The sequence below is a fragment of the Alosa pseudoharengus genome, unplaced genomic scaffold, assembly GCF_046254945.1.
Source record: "Alosa pseudoharengus isolate Yale_2024_CS ecotype anadromous, Long Island Sound unplaced genomic scaffold, YU_APseudo_1.1 YU_APseudo_1.1_scf_13, whole genome shotgun sequence".
Lineage (NCBI taxonomy): Eukaryota > Metazoa > Chordata > Actinopteri > Clupeiformes > Clupeidae > Alosa > Alosa pseudoharengus.
Window position 1 is genome coordinate 10754294 of NW_027468598.1, and position 14291 is coordinate 10768584.

At 44.9% G+C, this 14291-nt stretch overlaps 1 protein-coding gene across 1 annotated transcript in view; it reads left to right on the forward strand.

Moving 5' to 3' along the window:
- LOC143121636 (acetyl-CoA carboxylase 1-like) overlaps positions 1-13262 on the forward strand; it is a 74028-nt gene extending 60766 nt beyond the window's left edge. The window contains exons 49-52 of the mRNA XM_076282108.1: positions 2461-2615; positions 4103-4276; positions 8791-8933; positions 11853-13262. Coding sequence (XP_076138223.1) covers positions 2461-2615; positions 4103-4276; positions 8791-8933; positions 11853-11982 — 602 coding nt within the window. The 3' untranslated portion in view covers positions 11983-13262. The remainder of the gene's footprint in view (positions 1-2460; positions 2616-4102; positions 4277-8790; positions 8934-11852) is intronic.
- The last annotated feature ends 1029 nt before the right edge of the window (positions 13263-14291 follow it).

Below are 14291 nucleotides of genomic sequence, written 5' to 3' on the forward strand. Positions count from 1 at the left end.
ACGGACACACACACACACACACACACGGACACACACGCACACACACACACACACACGGACACACACACACACACACACACAGACTCACTCACAGGAGAGCGCACACAGACTTACAAAATACAGGAGAGCGCACACACACACACACACACACACACAGGCATAGATCCACGCTCAGGGGCACACACAATTGAACGGACTGCGGATTTGCACACATATGCAGCCACACACACCGAGCTGTATGCACATAGGCACAGACACTGATGCACACATAATCAAGCAGCCACATAAACAGTGCCATCATCTCTCTCTCACTCTCTCTCTCTGACAATCACAGTGCTGTAATTCAGTTAGCGTATATCAACACACACACACTCACACACACACATATACACACACATACACACACACACATATACTACACAAACTGGCATCACAGTATTACACCTGCTCTTGTTATCTGTGTATATGTATTCATGCAAATTTACAGAGATTTTCATACTTACGTTTGGTGAAAATTATCTGCTGTCACATACACATGTGAACACAGACACACTCACACACACTCTCTCATTTTCTCACAGCTGCCCTGAATGTAGAACAAATACCGTTTTTTACACAGTCCTCTGCAATCAAGTGGCCAAATGCCTGACGGTCATCCCCCCCCCCCCCCCCCCTCTCTCTCTCTGTGCTCTTGACTCCTTGGCCCCTACGGGCCCACGGTAAAGGACTGCCTTCAACAAGGAGATTTCCCGCTTGATTTTCCCAAATGGAAAGGTCCTTTTCTCCCTGCCTTCCTAATTCATAATTATTTCAAGTGATCCTCGGGCCCGAGGTCATTTAAGTAATTACTGAGCCGATTAAACGCTTAAAGGGCATTTAGGATCAGTCTCTCGGCAAGCCCAGGACCCGTGGGAATGTGTTTAGATGGACTAACAAGGTCTGGGCAAATGTGGCGTTTAAGTGCCGGGTTGCTTCATCAAGCCTGAGTCTCCTAGTCTGTTTACCGACTTCATTTGCACGGGCAGAATTAAAACAACCATTTGCGAGATGCATCAGTTTTTCTCACGTTCTTTGGACCACAAGGCTAGACTGTCTTAGCATCTTTGTTGATGGGAGGTAGGTTGGGGGTGTGTTTAATAATGTTATACACATATACATATATTTGGTGCTGAGGTTGTATGGGGGACTTCAGCTCCTGACCAGTTGACATGTCTGTCTGTGTCTGTCTGTCTGTTTGTGTGTGTCTGTGTGTCTATTCGTGCAGAAATACTTTGTGCTTATCAGCTCATCCCACTCACACGTATCGATTGGTCTGTCTCCTGTCCCCTTTGCCTCCTCCCCTGCTATCTCTCAGACAGACAGACAAATGCTCCCCCACATGCAAGCATACATAACACACACACACACACACACACACACACACACACGCTTTCTTTCTTTTTTTTCTTTCTTTCACTCTTTCATTATTGCTCTCTCTATTTCTCTCTCTCTCTCTCTCTCTCTCTCTCTCTATCTCTGGCTATCCTCTCTTTTCTTCCTCTCCTCATTTTGTGTGCTCTGTCTGGATTCTCCCTGGGAGAGCGAGGCAATCTTTACAGCGGTGAGGCTTTAAATTGAGCAGAAAATAGACATTGACATATTTGTTAATGTCATCTTAATCGCTGCCCGAGCTGGCAGGCCACATTGTTTGGCCAAGTCCACTGAGTGAGCCCTCATCGTGGACGAACGCTCCAAGCTTGGCCTCGTGTGGTTGTGTGTGTGTGTGTGCGCGCGCGCATTTGTGTTTGAGTCTGAGTGCCGCTGTGCTTCTCTCTATCTATCTCTCCCTCTCTCTTTCTGTGTGTGTGTGTGTGTGTGTGTGTGTGTTTTGCTTCTGTGTGTGTAAGCCTGTCTGGGAACATGCTCTTCTGCATGTATAAGTGTGTGTAGTGGCGCGCATTCCCTCTGTCGATATAGAGACGTCGCACTGTGTGCAAACATCATCACAAAACCTAATGGCTATCGGCATTTGGAGATAAAACTGAAAACTAATGGAGTGAACTTGACCATTGGTACTAGAAGTAGTGGTCCACACCGTACTATTGAAATAACTGTTTTTTTTTTTTTTTACATTTTTGAGTTCCTCCTTGCCTTTCGTTTTATTTTCCTATTTATTCATTCATGCATTACACACACATTGCTTTCCGAAGATGAGATGTGGGAATTCATACCCTGAGGTCTTTTGCCTTTTTTGTTTTCTTTATTTGATGTTCGATTCACACCACACCTAAATCTCTATCCTTTTAAGGGAATTCTGCAGAGGTTACAAACACTAATAATCTCTGAATATGTGTACATTTTGATTACCAATGTCATGGTGAATCTCACAGCATAACAACTTGTTTATCCCCCTCACCTGTGTCGCTTTCTCCTCTCTCCCCCTGTGTTCTCTTCTAACATGGCCGCCTTTGTTCTCACCAGGCGCCCCGGACCTTAGCGACCAACAGCGCAAGGACTTGGAGAGCGCCCTGAAAGAGCGCGAGGACTTCCTGTTACCTATCTACCACCAGGTGGCGGTGCAGTTCGCCGACCTCCATGACACGCCTGGCCGCATGCAGGAGAAAGGCGTTATCACGGTGAGACGGCTGCGCCGCGCCAGAGCCTAGCGGCTAGCGCTAATGGCTAACAGCTAGCAGCGAACACAGACACAGTCTCTCCCGCCAAAGCCGAGCGGCGCCTGTCCCCGTGCTAGCAGCTCTCTCTCTGTCAGCTTATTTGAAATGGAACATGCGTAGCAGCGGATCTGATAACCTACCTGTAGCACGCACCAGTGAACTCTCAGAAGTTTTTTTTCTTCTTCTTTTTTTCGCTCCCTCTCTTTTCGAGATCACAATCATGCTGCCTCGGTGAATGCTCGACGCTGTGCCTCCCACCCTCACGCGGTGCCACAACCCCCCCCCCCAAAAAAAAAAAAAACTCACCACCCCCATCCCCTTGCCCATCCCGAGCCAACCCCCCAACCCACCTCGGCGCCACTCGCTAGAAGTGAAGCCTTTTAATTATCTTCTGATTACCTGTTATATCACCTTGGTTAATGGAGAGCGCACCCCAGGGGAGGCATCCAATCTAACTCTCATCTCCCACAATGGGCTGCTTCACAGGAGAGAAGTATTTTAGTCATCTGAAAGATTAGCGCCTGGAAATATCCATCTATTTATTCATTCATACACTAAATTACACCACCACCACCACCACAAGCCCCACCACCCCCACCCAAAAAAAACCCACCATGCATGCAGACACCACAGCTCTGAGCCTCCTCTTTACTTTGTGATTGATCGGGATGATATGGGATATATCGTCAGCCACAAGCAATAGGGCTCAGCCTGGGAACAAGCCCAGATTGGTATCAGGGAGATTGTGCAGCTAGACGTCTAGATGGGCTGGGGAGCCATTACTCTATCCATCAGTGGCCATAGAGTGAGAGAGAGAGAGAGAGAGAGAGAGAGAGGAAGGGAGGGAGGGCCTGCAGAGAGATGGAAAAGAACACTGAAAAAGGGAGAAGTATGGAGAGAAAGAGGTGAGAATAAGGAGAAGGTGGTGTGTGAGGTGTGTGTGAGAGACTGTTGCAGTATGAATGAGCACTCTTGTGATGGGCCAAGTGGAAGCAGCTCCTCTTTTCTACAGCAGCCAGCTGAGAGAGGAGTCTGCAGATGCCCTTGACACATACAGCTAGCCCAGCACATCTGCTTTCTTCTTCATCTTCCTCTTCTTCTTCTCTCTCTCTCTCTCTCGCTCTCCTCTTGAAGTGCCAGTATGACAGTGTCAGTGTGATCTGTAAGCAGGGAGCCTCATCTCCCACCTAAGCTCTTCTAAGATGTCATTACATGTGTGTGAACCTTATGGTGTGTGCTCATGTGTGTGTGGGACACTGTGTCTGTGTTATGTTGTGTATGTGTGTGTGTGTTTTGGCAGATATATCTGCGTTTATATTTGTGTTTGTGGTTTGTGTGTGTGGTTTGTGGTTAGTATTATTATTTATGCACAATTGAGTATGTGTGTGTTTTTTTTGGCATATCATGTATACTGAATATGTCTGTGTGTGTGTGTGTGTGTGTTCCAGGACATCCTGGAGTGGCAGAGCTCACGGCAGTTCTTCTACTGGCGTCTGCGGCGGCTGCTGCTGGAGTCCGAGGTGAAGCGGCGGATCCGGGAGGAAGGTGCCGGCGAGCTGACCGACGGCCAGATGCAGGCCATGCTGCGCCGCTGGTTCGTGGAGGCCGAGGGTGCCGTACAGGTGAGACGAAAATGCCTGACAACCCTGTGCTAGGCTCAAGAGACATGCCCCAAGGGACTAGAATAGATTGCACTGCACTCCTAACAGTGGCACATAGCACTAGGCTTTATAGCAGAATGGATATTTTTGACCTTAAAGGTGTGTGGGAGGAATGCTCCAGACAGACTATAAAGTACAATTGAGTTGCAGCACTGAAACTGTGTCATCCTCATTCAGAAAACATGTGATGTTACAGCCAGACACCAGCTACTTACTTGACTGAACTATAGACTAAAAGCTCAATGAATGTGTTGCCTATTACACAGCCTTTGACCCAAAGTATTGAGTTGAGATTTGCATTCATTTGCATGTATTCATGTATGTATATCAAAATATTTTTACTGTAACAGAATACAAGTAAAATATGTGTAAGTACCATATTAGGCTGCCACTCCAGCAATAATAGCTAAACTGCATTAATTCAACAGAAGCTAGACCAATTAAATAGAAATATTATACATTGCATTAAATCCAGAAAATTGCATAATTTAAAAATTGCAGCAACATCGCAGCGGCTGGTAAAATAGCCATTGTGTTTCCCAAAAGTATCATTATTTTATCACATACAGTACACAGTATGTTATTGTTCTGAACACCTAAAGACAATCCCAAACGTATAAAATGATCACATCTAGTTTAGTCTATTTTAATTATCTAAGGCCATTTTCTGTCATTTATGGCCATAACACATACGGCAACATTCCACCTCACATATATCACTGCTTTATTATACACGTTGGCCACTGAGCAGGCATCCATCATACATGGCGCAGTGGACTTAGTCTCCCCCCATCTGCACGCCTCTTACCTCAAATTGTTCTCATTATGTTTAATGTCTCCTCCCCTCCTCTTAGTCCCTTCAGGCCAATATGTGTGTTTGTCTCCATCATATGTTGACTCGTGTTTATCCTCTGCCAGTGTGTGTGTGTGTGTGTGTGTGTGTGTGTGTGTGTGTGTGTGTTTAGTTGGTTAGTTGCGGAGGCCTTCACAGGGGGTGGTGTGTGGAGGCACATGGCTCTTGGGGGTTATTAACGCCGATGCCCCATTGTTCCTCAACGGGCAGGACCAAGGCGAGCCCAGTCGAGTCGGGCAGTGTGTCTCGTATGCCAGGGACGTGCCTCAGGGAACAAAAAGCTCAGAGACGTACACACACACACACACACACACACACACACACACACTCAGAGAAACACACATACTGTACGTACACAAACATATGCATACACACAAGCATGTACACACTCACACACACACACACACACACACACACACACACACACACACACATGGCTGGGATCCCAGCCCCGGCGGCTCAGTAATGAAGGCGCAAATAAAGCCCTACGCTGAGATGATAGTGCCCCTCGCTCTCCTGACTCGCCTTCAGATGGGAGCCGCAACAAGAAAGGCAAGAGGCGAACAGGGAGGAGGAGAAGGAGGTGAGGGGAGGAGGAGGAGTGTGGAGGATACGAGAGGAGGGGCAGCAGAGAAAGGAGAGCAGGGGAGGGGAGTGGAGGGGAGTGGAGTGGGGGAGAGAAGAGGAGAGAGGCCCTGGAGTGGAGCCAAGTTCCCAAGGTAGTGTACAAGTATCTTTAGAAGCCTGCGTCTTGTTAGCTAATACATTACACCAATCAAGGCGAGCTATCTTAAGCTACAATTAATCTGCACCCTGGCACGCGCTGATAGGACAGCAACATGCTGTTTCTTAATTAAAAGCAAACGGATTAAAAATGATTAATAACGGTATTAAATATTCTCATGGACTACAAGCACAGGGAATCTGGCTTTCTTATGCGGGCTTAAAACGAAGAAGTCATTAACGCACGCGCAATCTTCATAAGCCAGAGCTTTACTTTGTTTGGGATCAGAAGTTGCTTACCTCATGAATATGCATTTCTGCCCCTATCAAGTTTAGTCAAAAAGGCATCGGCATGGTGTTGGGGAGCTGTGGAACTTGTTGACTTTTGATTCATACATTTCCCAGTCCCTTTATGCTGCCGTCTGGTGTGTTAACCTGTTCCTGGCTGGGTGCCTGAACAAGAGGGGGGAAAGAGTGTGTGTGTGTCTGTGTGTGTGTGTGTGTGTGTGTGTGAGTGTTTCTGTGTGTGCACCGCTTAGATGTCTTGTCATCATAGTGATGTTTTGTAAGAGGCATATAAATTACCCCCATATAAATTACCGCCAAATGATATGCTTAAAGACACAGGAAGTGAAAAGCATATCATTTTAGAAGATAATTTATGTGTAATTGCATGTACACAAAAATATATACTATTATGTACAGGAAATATTTTTAATCCTCATTATTTGCATTTTATATATTGGTTTGTTATATATTGGATTTTGAATATATGTGTGTAAATATAGGCGCTTATATCTAAAATAGTGCTCATAAACACATGACTGATTTATCTTCAAAGTGAAAAGAGGATGATAGGAATGCGAGCGCATGAAAAAAAAATGTGCTCCTCAAATGTCTCATTTTATTTCAATTCTGTGAATATTTTTCCCCCAGTAATTTCTACTCACCGCACAGTTTGACTTTTCCAATTATGTCCGTGATTGATATTTTTGAAACGCATCAATCAAGGAGCAAGACAGCACGCGCGCGAAAGTGGGCTAAATTATTCATGTCCTCCGCTGTCAGCGATACACAGGTGTGGTGGCGGAGGCAGGCCATTGGCGACATCCACGGGGGTAGATTTTTGCATGTGATTGTTTAGTAATGACCCTGGTGGAGGCGCGTGGGCTTTTATCAGACGGAATGAGGAAGTGTCAGTGTTTTCTCTCCCTCAATTTGGGCCCTGCGTGGGCTCTCATTTCCCCCGCGCCCTGATAGGCTGCGCCGGCTGCCTTGGCATTAGCCGTCAGCGAGGGGTACTTGGCCCGCGGGCTTCCGAAGGGAGGCCATCATTACCGCCCTCCTGTTCTGTGAGTGTGTGATTGTGTGAGTGTGTGTGTGTGTGTCCGGTGTGTGTGTATGAGCCTTTATATGTGTATAAGATTGTGTTGCTTTGTGTGCTTATGTGTTCATGGTACATGTAATTGTGTGAGCCTGTGTTTGTGTGTGTTTGTATACTTGTAAGTGTGTGTGTGTGTGTGTGTGTGTGTGTGTGTGTGTGTGTGTGTGTGTGTGTGTCTCCTTCCCTGTACCCACCTCCTCTGAAAAGTGCCAGAGAATGTGGCTGATTGGGAGAGAGAGAGTGGAGTGGGGCAGAATTAGGAACAAGGTTATTTTATTGTCATCTGTGTAAGGGGAGTTATTTTGTGATGCGGCACGCCAAATGGAAGCAGGTAGCAGACGCTCATGACAGAATTCTGTTTAGAAACCAATTACCACAGCGCTCCTCAAATTGATTTCATTTGGAGCGCTCAGCCTCTACCGCAGCCCAGCCTAGCCCAGTGCCAGTCTCCTCTCTCTCTTCCTCTCTCTCTCTCTTCCTCTCTCTGTCGCTCTCTCAATCCTTTCCTCCATCTTTCCTTCTCTCGCTTCCCAAACACACTTTTCTTTCTTTCTTTCTTTCTTTCTTTCTTTATTTCTATTTTCTTATATATTTCCTTGACACTCTTTCTCTCTCTCTCTCTTTCTCTCTTTCTCTGTCAGAGAGGAGGAGTGGTGGAGAGTGGCTGCATACTAAGGAAGTTTGAGATCCTAAAAGAGGGGGGCGGGGAGAGGGAGAGGGAGTGGGCCACTCATGCGTTCACTCCTTCACAGCTTGTTCTTCCCTCAATGCCAGTCATCAATCATGGCCAGATTAATGATGGACATGCTGCAGGACCAGCAGCCCTCACTGTGTGTGTGTGTGTGTGTGTCTATGTGTGAGTGTGCCTGTGTGAGCCTGTCTGTATTGGGGAGGGGTGGGGGTGCTGGATATGTGTGTGTGTGTGTGTGTGTGTTTGAGTGGGTGCTGGAACTGTGTGTCTGTCATAGCCTGTGTGTGTGTGTGTGTGTGTGTGTGTGTGTGTGTGTGTGTGTGTGTCTGTCTGTGTGTGTGTGTATGTGTGTCTGTGTGTGTGTGTGTGTGTGTGTGTGTGTGTGTGTGTGTGTGTATCTGTGTGTGTGTCTGTGTGTGTGTGTATGTGTGTGAGCACATGTGTGTGGAGGCTGTGGAGTGTGTCTAACTCGCAGGGCAGGGAGTGTGTTCAGGCTTGTCCTCTGTGGCGCTCAGGATCAGCATGGATGTACCTCTGACAGGCAAACAAATATTATGGAGAGTCCTTTAAAGCATGCCCAGTGTAAACAGTGTGTGTGTGTGTGTGTGTCTGAGTCTGTGTGTCTACTTGTATGTGTGTGTGTGTGTGTGTGTCCATGTGAAGCTATGTGCATGCATGTGTATGTGCAGCAAGCAGAAAGATGGCTGGAATGATATATTTGTAAGTGTATTGTAACAGATGTGTTTTCCTTGTTTGTTTCTTTGTGTGTGTGTGTGTGTGTGTGTGTGTGTGTGTGTGTGTGTGTGTGTGTGTGTATGTGTCAGGCCTACCTGTGGGACAGTAATAAGGACGTGGTGGAGTGGCTTGAGAAGCAGCAGGCAGCTGCGGAGGAGGAGGGCGGCAAATCGGTCATCGAGGAGAACATCAAGTACATCCGGCGGGACGGCCTCCTCAAGCAGCTACACAGGTCAGCAGCTTCTCTCTCTCACACACACACACGCACACACACACACACACACGTGCACAGGCATCATCTATTTATCATCATTGCATATACGTACATCACATATAGACCGGTTTCAGGTCCCTAACAACCGTGGTTAAGAACAAACTCGGAGGACAAGCACTAGAACCAGAGCCATATAAAGGTTATTTTTTTATATGGCTCTGACTAGAACTAGTTTGTTTACACTGACAGCGCATAGAAAGCAAGCTGGCTGAACTTGATATAAGATGAAGAATAAAAACATTTTGGCCAGTCACTGTAAAGTAAGGTTAGGCTTAGGCTAATGTTAACGTTAAGGCTTCGACTGCACAATTAGTTTAGATTTAGATTAAAGTGAGAACATTACCTACTCAAAGGCTACATGATGACAGGGGTGGGCAATCATTTCCCCCTGAGGTCAGAGGATAATTACTTTAAATGAAGTAGCCTATGCCGTTGGCCACACATTGAACGAATGACTGAAATACAATGCACAAAATGCATTGTGTTGGTTAACTGACAGGAAAGTAGCCTACCTGCAAACTAGTCACCTTTCGGCGAAAATCGCCGTTTTTGAATCAAAATATGTCATTCGTGTGAATCGTGTAGATCCGAAGAGTTTTTTTTTCGGGGGGGGGGGGGGGTCAACTTCCCATAGTCTATAATCATAGACATAATATACATTGTATTCATAGACATAATATACATTGTATATAATGTATATTATGTCTATGTCTATAATACCTCCATGGGAGTGAGACTATCGTCGAGTGAGACTATCGTCGATTTCATGCGAGATTTATAGACAAGTGATTGGCTATTTTTGAAGACCTACCTATCAGTTGTTTCTGAGGGCGGGCTTTATCTCTCTTTATCTCTCACTTTCTGTTACGCATAGCCTGCCTGCTATGGCCTGCAGCAGCGATATGACCAAGGAAAAAAAGAAAATGTTAGCTAAACAAACACGGGCCACATGCTACACTCTCTCTGACTATAAACTCAAGGTAAAACATCATATTGTTAGGGTACTTTTCTCTTGCACTCGGTGGGTTAAATGAAAGACTTGCTGAGGTGAGGTTAACAAGTGTTTAGGCTACTCGCAAATTCATGTTCCCGCAGCTGGCCGTTTTGAATTGCTTTGCGAAACAAAACTACTCTGCACTGAGTGCAATTGTGAATTTAGCTCGGCTTAATAGTTTAATATTGTCTTGGAAAGTTATTGCTTGTTCACGAGTTATTTCATTTAGCATTATATTTCCCATGTGTCGATGATGGTTAGACATGACGTTCTCAGGGAGCGCAGACCTTTCCAAGGCCAAATGTAGTTATTTGCAACAAATCGGAAAGTGGACCTAGCAAAATATTTGACTTGCTCAGTGATAGGTGTTTAATTTGTTTGTTTTCTCTGTAGCATAGATCATAATTTTTGATAATTAGCGCGCAAACAAGCGAGACCTAGGCTTCTAGAGTAGACTGACATAACGCACCTATTGCTGAGCCCCCCCCCCCCCCTTTAGTTGGAATGTGATCATTGCAGCCTCAGTAGACACGAGAGGAGCAGAAAGACACCAACTTAACATGAGGGATAGATGTGTATTTCTTCACAAAAAAATATCAAATAATAATGGATTGAAAAGAGGTACTAATAAACCAGACATGCTAGAATAGAGAGGGTCTTTCGGAAACATGTCACCTTTTTCAGCCCTTCTGAGTTTGCAGGTAGGCCTATGCAATACATGACGGATTAGCTAAACTAGGCTTTATATACCTTTATAGTAGGCCTTTGCAATAACGTTACTTGCAAGCCCATGTCTACTTTCTTAAAACAAACAACTCAAATGGAGTTTCAACTTTAACTTTAGGCTACCCTGCATCTTGTCATTTGCGTGAAATGTAGGCTAACGTTAGCCTCCGTTCTCATGGATCATATCGATAAGTCTCTGATTAAAATGATATGCTGGGGAATATGATAAAACACTTTGTTAACGTCACTACCCTATGTTATTTAGCCTACATTATTTCAGTTTTTCCTCTTGAGCATGAAGATAACCGTGGCATAACTTCGTAGCTTCATAATGCATGCTTCGTATAAATGTCTAGCACCTAGGCCTGCCTAGTTTATTGGCGTTTTAAACATTTTTAGCTTTGAACGGACACATCACAAAAACATGAGATGTCTCCTGTATCACACAGGGGAAATTCAGTCAAAAGTTAACAATTTTCAAGCACCTTGCGTCTTTCTTTCAATGTCTTGCTATACGGCTCTGGGTTGGCTTGTCCTCCGAGTTCGTCCCTAACGATGGTTGTTAGGGATATGAAACCGGTCTATATTGATACAGTACATTGACAATGTATGTTACATAGTATCATCAATGCTTTAGGTATACTTTTTAAATCGGACCTATATTCCCTAATGTTACCTTCTTATATTTACATTGGATGCCAACAAAAAGCATTTTGGTGCAGTACTTGGCATATTGCGCATCCATGCAATTAGAACGAGAATGGTATTGCAGCAGAATTGTGATATCATGCCAGGGCCCCTAGTGATTCCTGCCCCTGAGACTGAGGGAAGTTGGATTGTATTGAAATAGATGTGAGGTGACACATCAAATGCAGATGTGCAATGAATTATATCTTAAATAAATAATATTTACATGCCAGAGATGGCAAACAATGCCTCCACTCATTGTAATGCTGGTTTTTGTTTATGGAACTTTTGTATTGCAAACTCCATGTATTTGTCTGCTTTCATGCCTTTCACATTTTTTCATTTCATCACTTTCTGTGCCTGTTCCTCTCCTCTTCTAATCTGTCTCACCCTCACTCCATCTTGTTCCCCACTTTGTGTGGTTTGTTGGTTGTTTGAGCTCTTCTCTCTGTCTGTTGTGTCTCGGCTAGTCTGGTGGAAGGGAACCCTGAGGTGGCCGCGGACTCCATTGTGCACCTGGCCCAGCACATGTCCGCCTCCCAGAGGGCCGAGGTGCTGCGCATCCTCTCCACCGTCGACTCTGCCGCTGCCACCTCGTAGTGCCAGATGGCTCTGAGCGCCCTAGCCCACCCGGACCGGAGTGCATTGCACACCAGAATCAACTGGACCCCACTAAGACCACATGACCACTGGCTCACCAATCCGCACGCTGGCCTCTGGCATGACCAACAATACCTGAGACTGCTGCTGACAAAGACAAGCACAAGGACAATCACTCACTAACAGAAAGCCATCTCAGGAAAGCCAAGGACTCTGAAAAAAAAACTCCCAAGTGCAATTATTAATGCAGTACAAAAATGCCAAAGATCATTATTACTGGTAAAAGTAAGGGTTTAGAAAAGATTGAAATGGAAAGAAATGTATTTTACTGTAATGTTTAAATTGAAGCACTTTGAAAAAAAATCCTTGACCAATGATGTTACCTGAGCCACATGGAGGCACGTTACAATCTCCTCTTTGTCAGCTTTGGAAAGTTCTAGATGCATTTCTCAGAACTTTAAACAGAGAGGATAAAGAGGATCGCCTTTCATTTCGCTTCCCCCCACCCCCACCCCTCTCTCTCTGTTATTGACACTCAGTAGCAATCTGGACATCAGTAAGTGCAGTGTATTGATTGAGGTGTGTGTGTACGTGTGTGTGTGCATGTACGTGTAGGTTTGTGTGTGGATTGGGAGATTAAAACGCCCTCAGAAGGAGCGCTTAATTGATGATCAAACGGGGCAGGTGTAAATAGCTGTTGTGTGTGTGTCTGGCTGTAGGAACAGGGGTGTGAGGTGTATGTGGAGGGGGGGGGGTGGTTCAAAGCCCTGTGGAGGGGCTCGAGAGGCCCCCCCATTCAGCACCGACCCCTTTCATACTGACCCCGGGGCCAGCCACGGACACACACACACACACACGCACACACACACACACAAGCCGTGTCACACATGAAAGCACAAAGACACACAAGAACACACTTCTCTGCAAGGACAATAAGCTATGAAACCCAAAGCGCATGCACACAAGCATAACACACTTACACACACACACATACTCACTCACTCTTTCTCTCAGGCGAAATGGGCAGAGTTAATTGCAGTTGTCAAACTTAATATTTGCACCCAGAACACTACTTACTGAAGGACCTTTCATTAGCAAGGTTCTGTATGACGGCAGTGTGCTCTAATGTTGTATCTCTGTCTAACTTTGTGTTGTTGTCCTATAAGCTATAATGTTTTGTCCTGCGATGTGTTTTTCGATAAAAGGAGTCTGAATTATGTCTGTGACCTGTATGGTCTTGTATTTAATTCTAATAAAGGAGTCTTGGATGTGAAATTGCAGCAGGCATTGTGCTGTGTGAATATTAAAAAGTAACATACTCACTTTAATTCTTATCTCTGTGAAATTGACTTCATTTCCATCTGCTCCTTTCCTTTTAACCTAGAAAATTATGCAGATGAAGTTCATTTCTCTAGAAAACCAAAGGCGTTGAGACTGACCACAGAGCGAACTTTGAAACTTTTTAGAGGAGAATGAAGTATACATGCCAAACGTGCTCAACATCCTCCAGTGCACTAGCAACAATCATAGTAGAAGTAATTAAGGCTGGCCAGGCCAACCAACCCAGTTTTTTTTTTTTTCTTTTCTTTTTTCTTTTTCCATTTTCTTTTGTTGGCAGGAGGTGCCTCGGAGCGTGCCATCTAAACACGGCTTCCTTGTGGAATCCCTCTCCAACAACACTTTTCTCAGGTTATTTGATTCTGCTGTGACAAACACTTCTGTCTGCATGTAGTGGACTTGGACTTAGAGATGACTTCGTACACTTGACTCTCAGCCTTTCTATTGTCTGATAGGTGTGTGTGTGAGCGCCATTTTAGATGATTGCAACAAACCATTTCAGTGTAAGGAGATGTTTACAGGTGCACGTGGTGTTTACTTCCATTCTCTCTTACATCTCTACTTAGTATTTATCATGGATGGAGTTATCTTTCAAGCTGCTATCAGCACAATCATTTATACAAATATAGTACAATAGCAAATCGGCGTCTGCGCCTTAAGTTTGTAATGTTTTGCCTGGTGCGTGAACTCCAAAAGTTGAGTATTACAGTAGAAAAAAACAGAGGCGCACTCAAGGGCTTGATACTAATACAATTTGTATTGAGAGCCGAGGTTTTTACAATGAGTCTAAGGACAAAAAACTAGGAAACAAATGTTTTGGGCTTAGCCCATTATCAATGTCTCCATTATAACTTTTTTTTTCTACTACAAATATAGTACAAAATATTATGTTGATGTTTTCACTCAATGGTGAATCGGCGTCTGCGCCTTAAGTTTGTAATGTTTTGCCTGGTGCGTGAACAAAAGTTGAG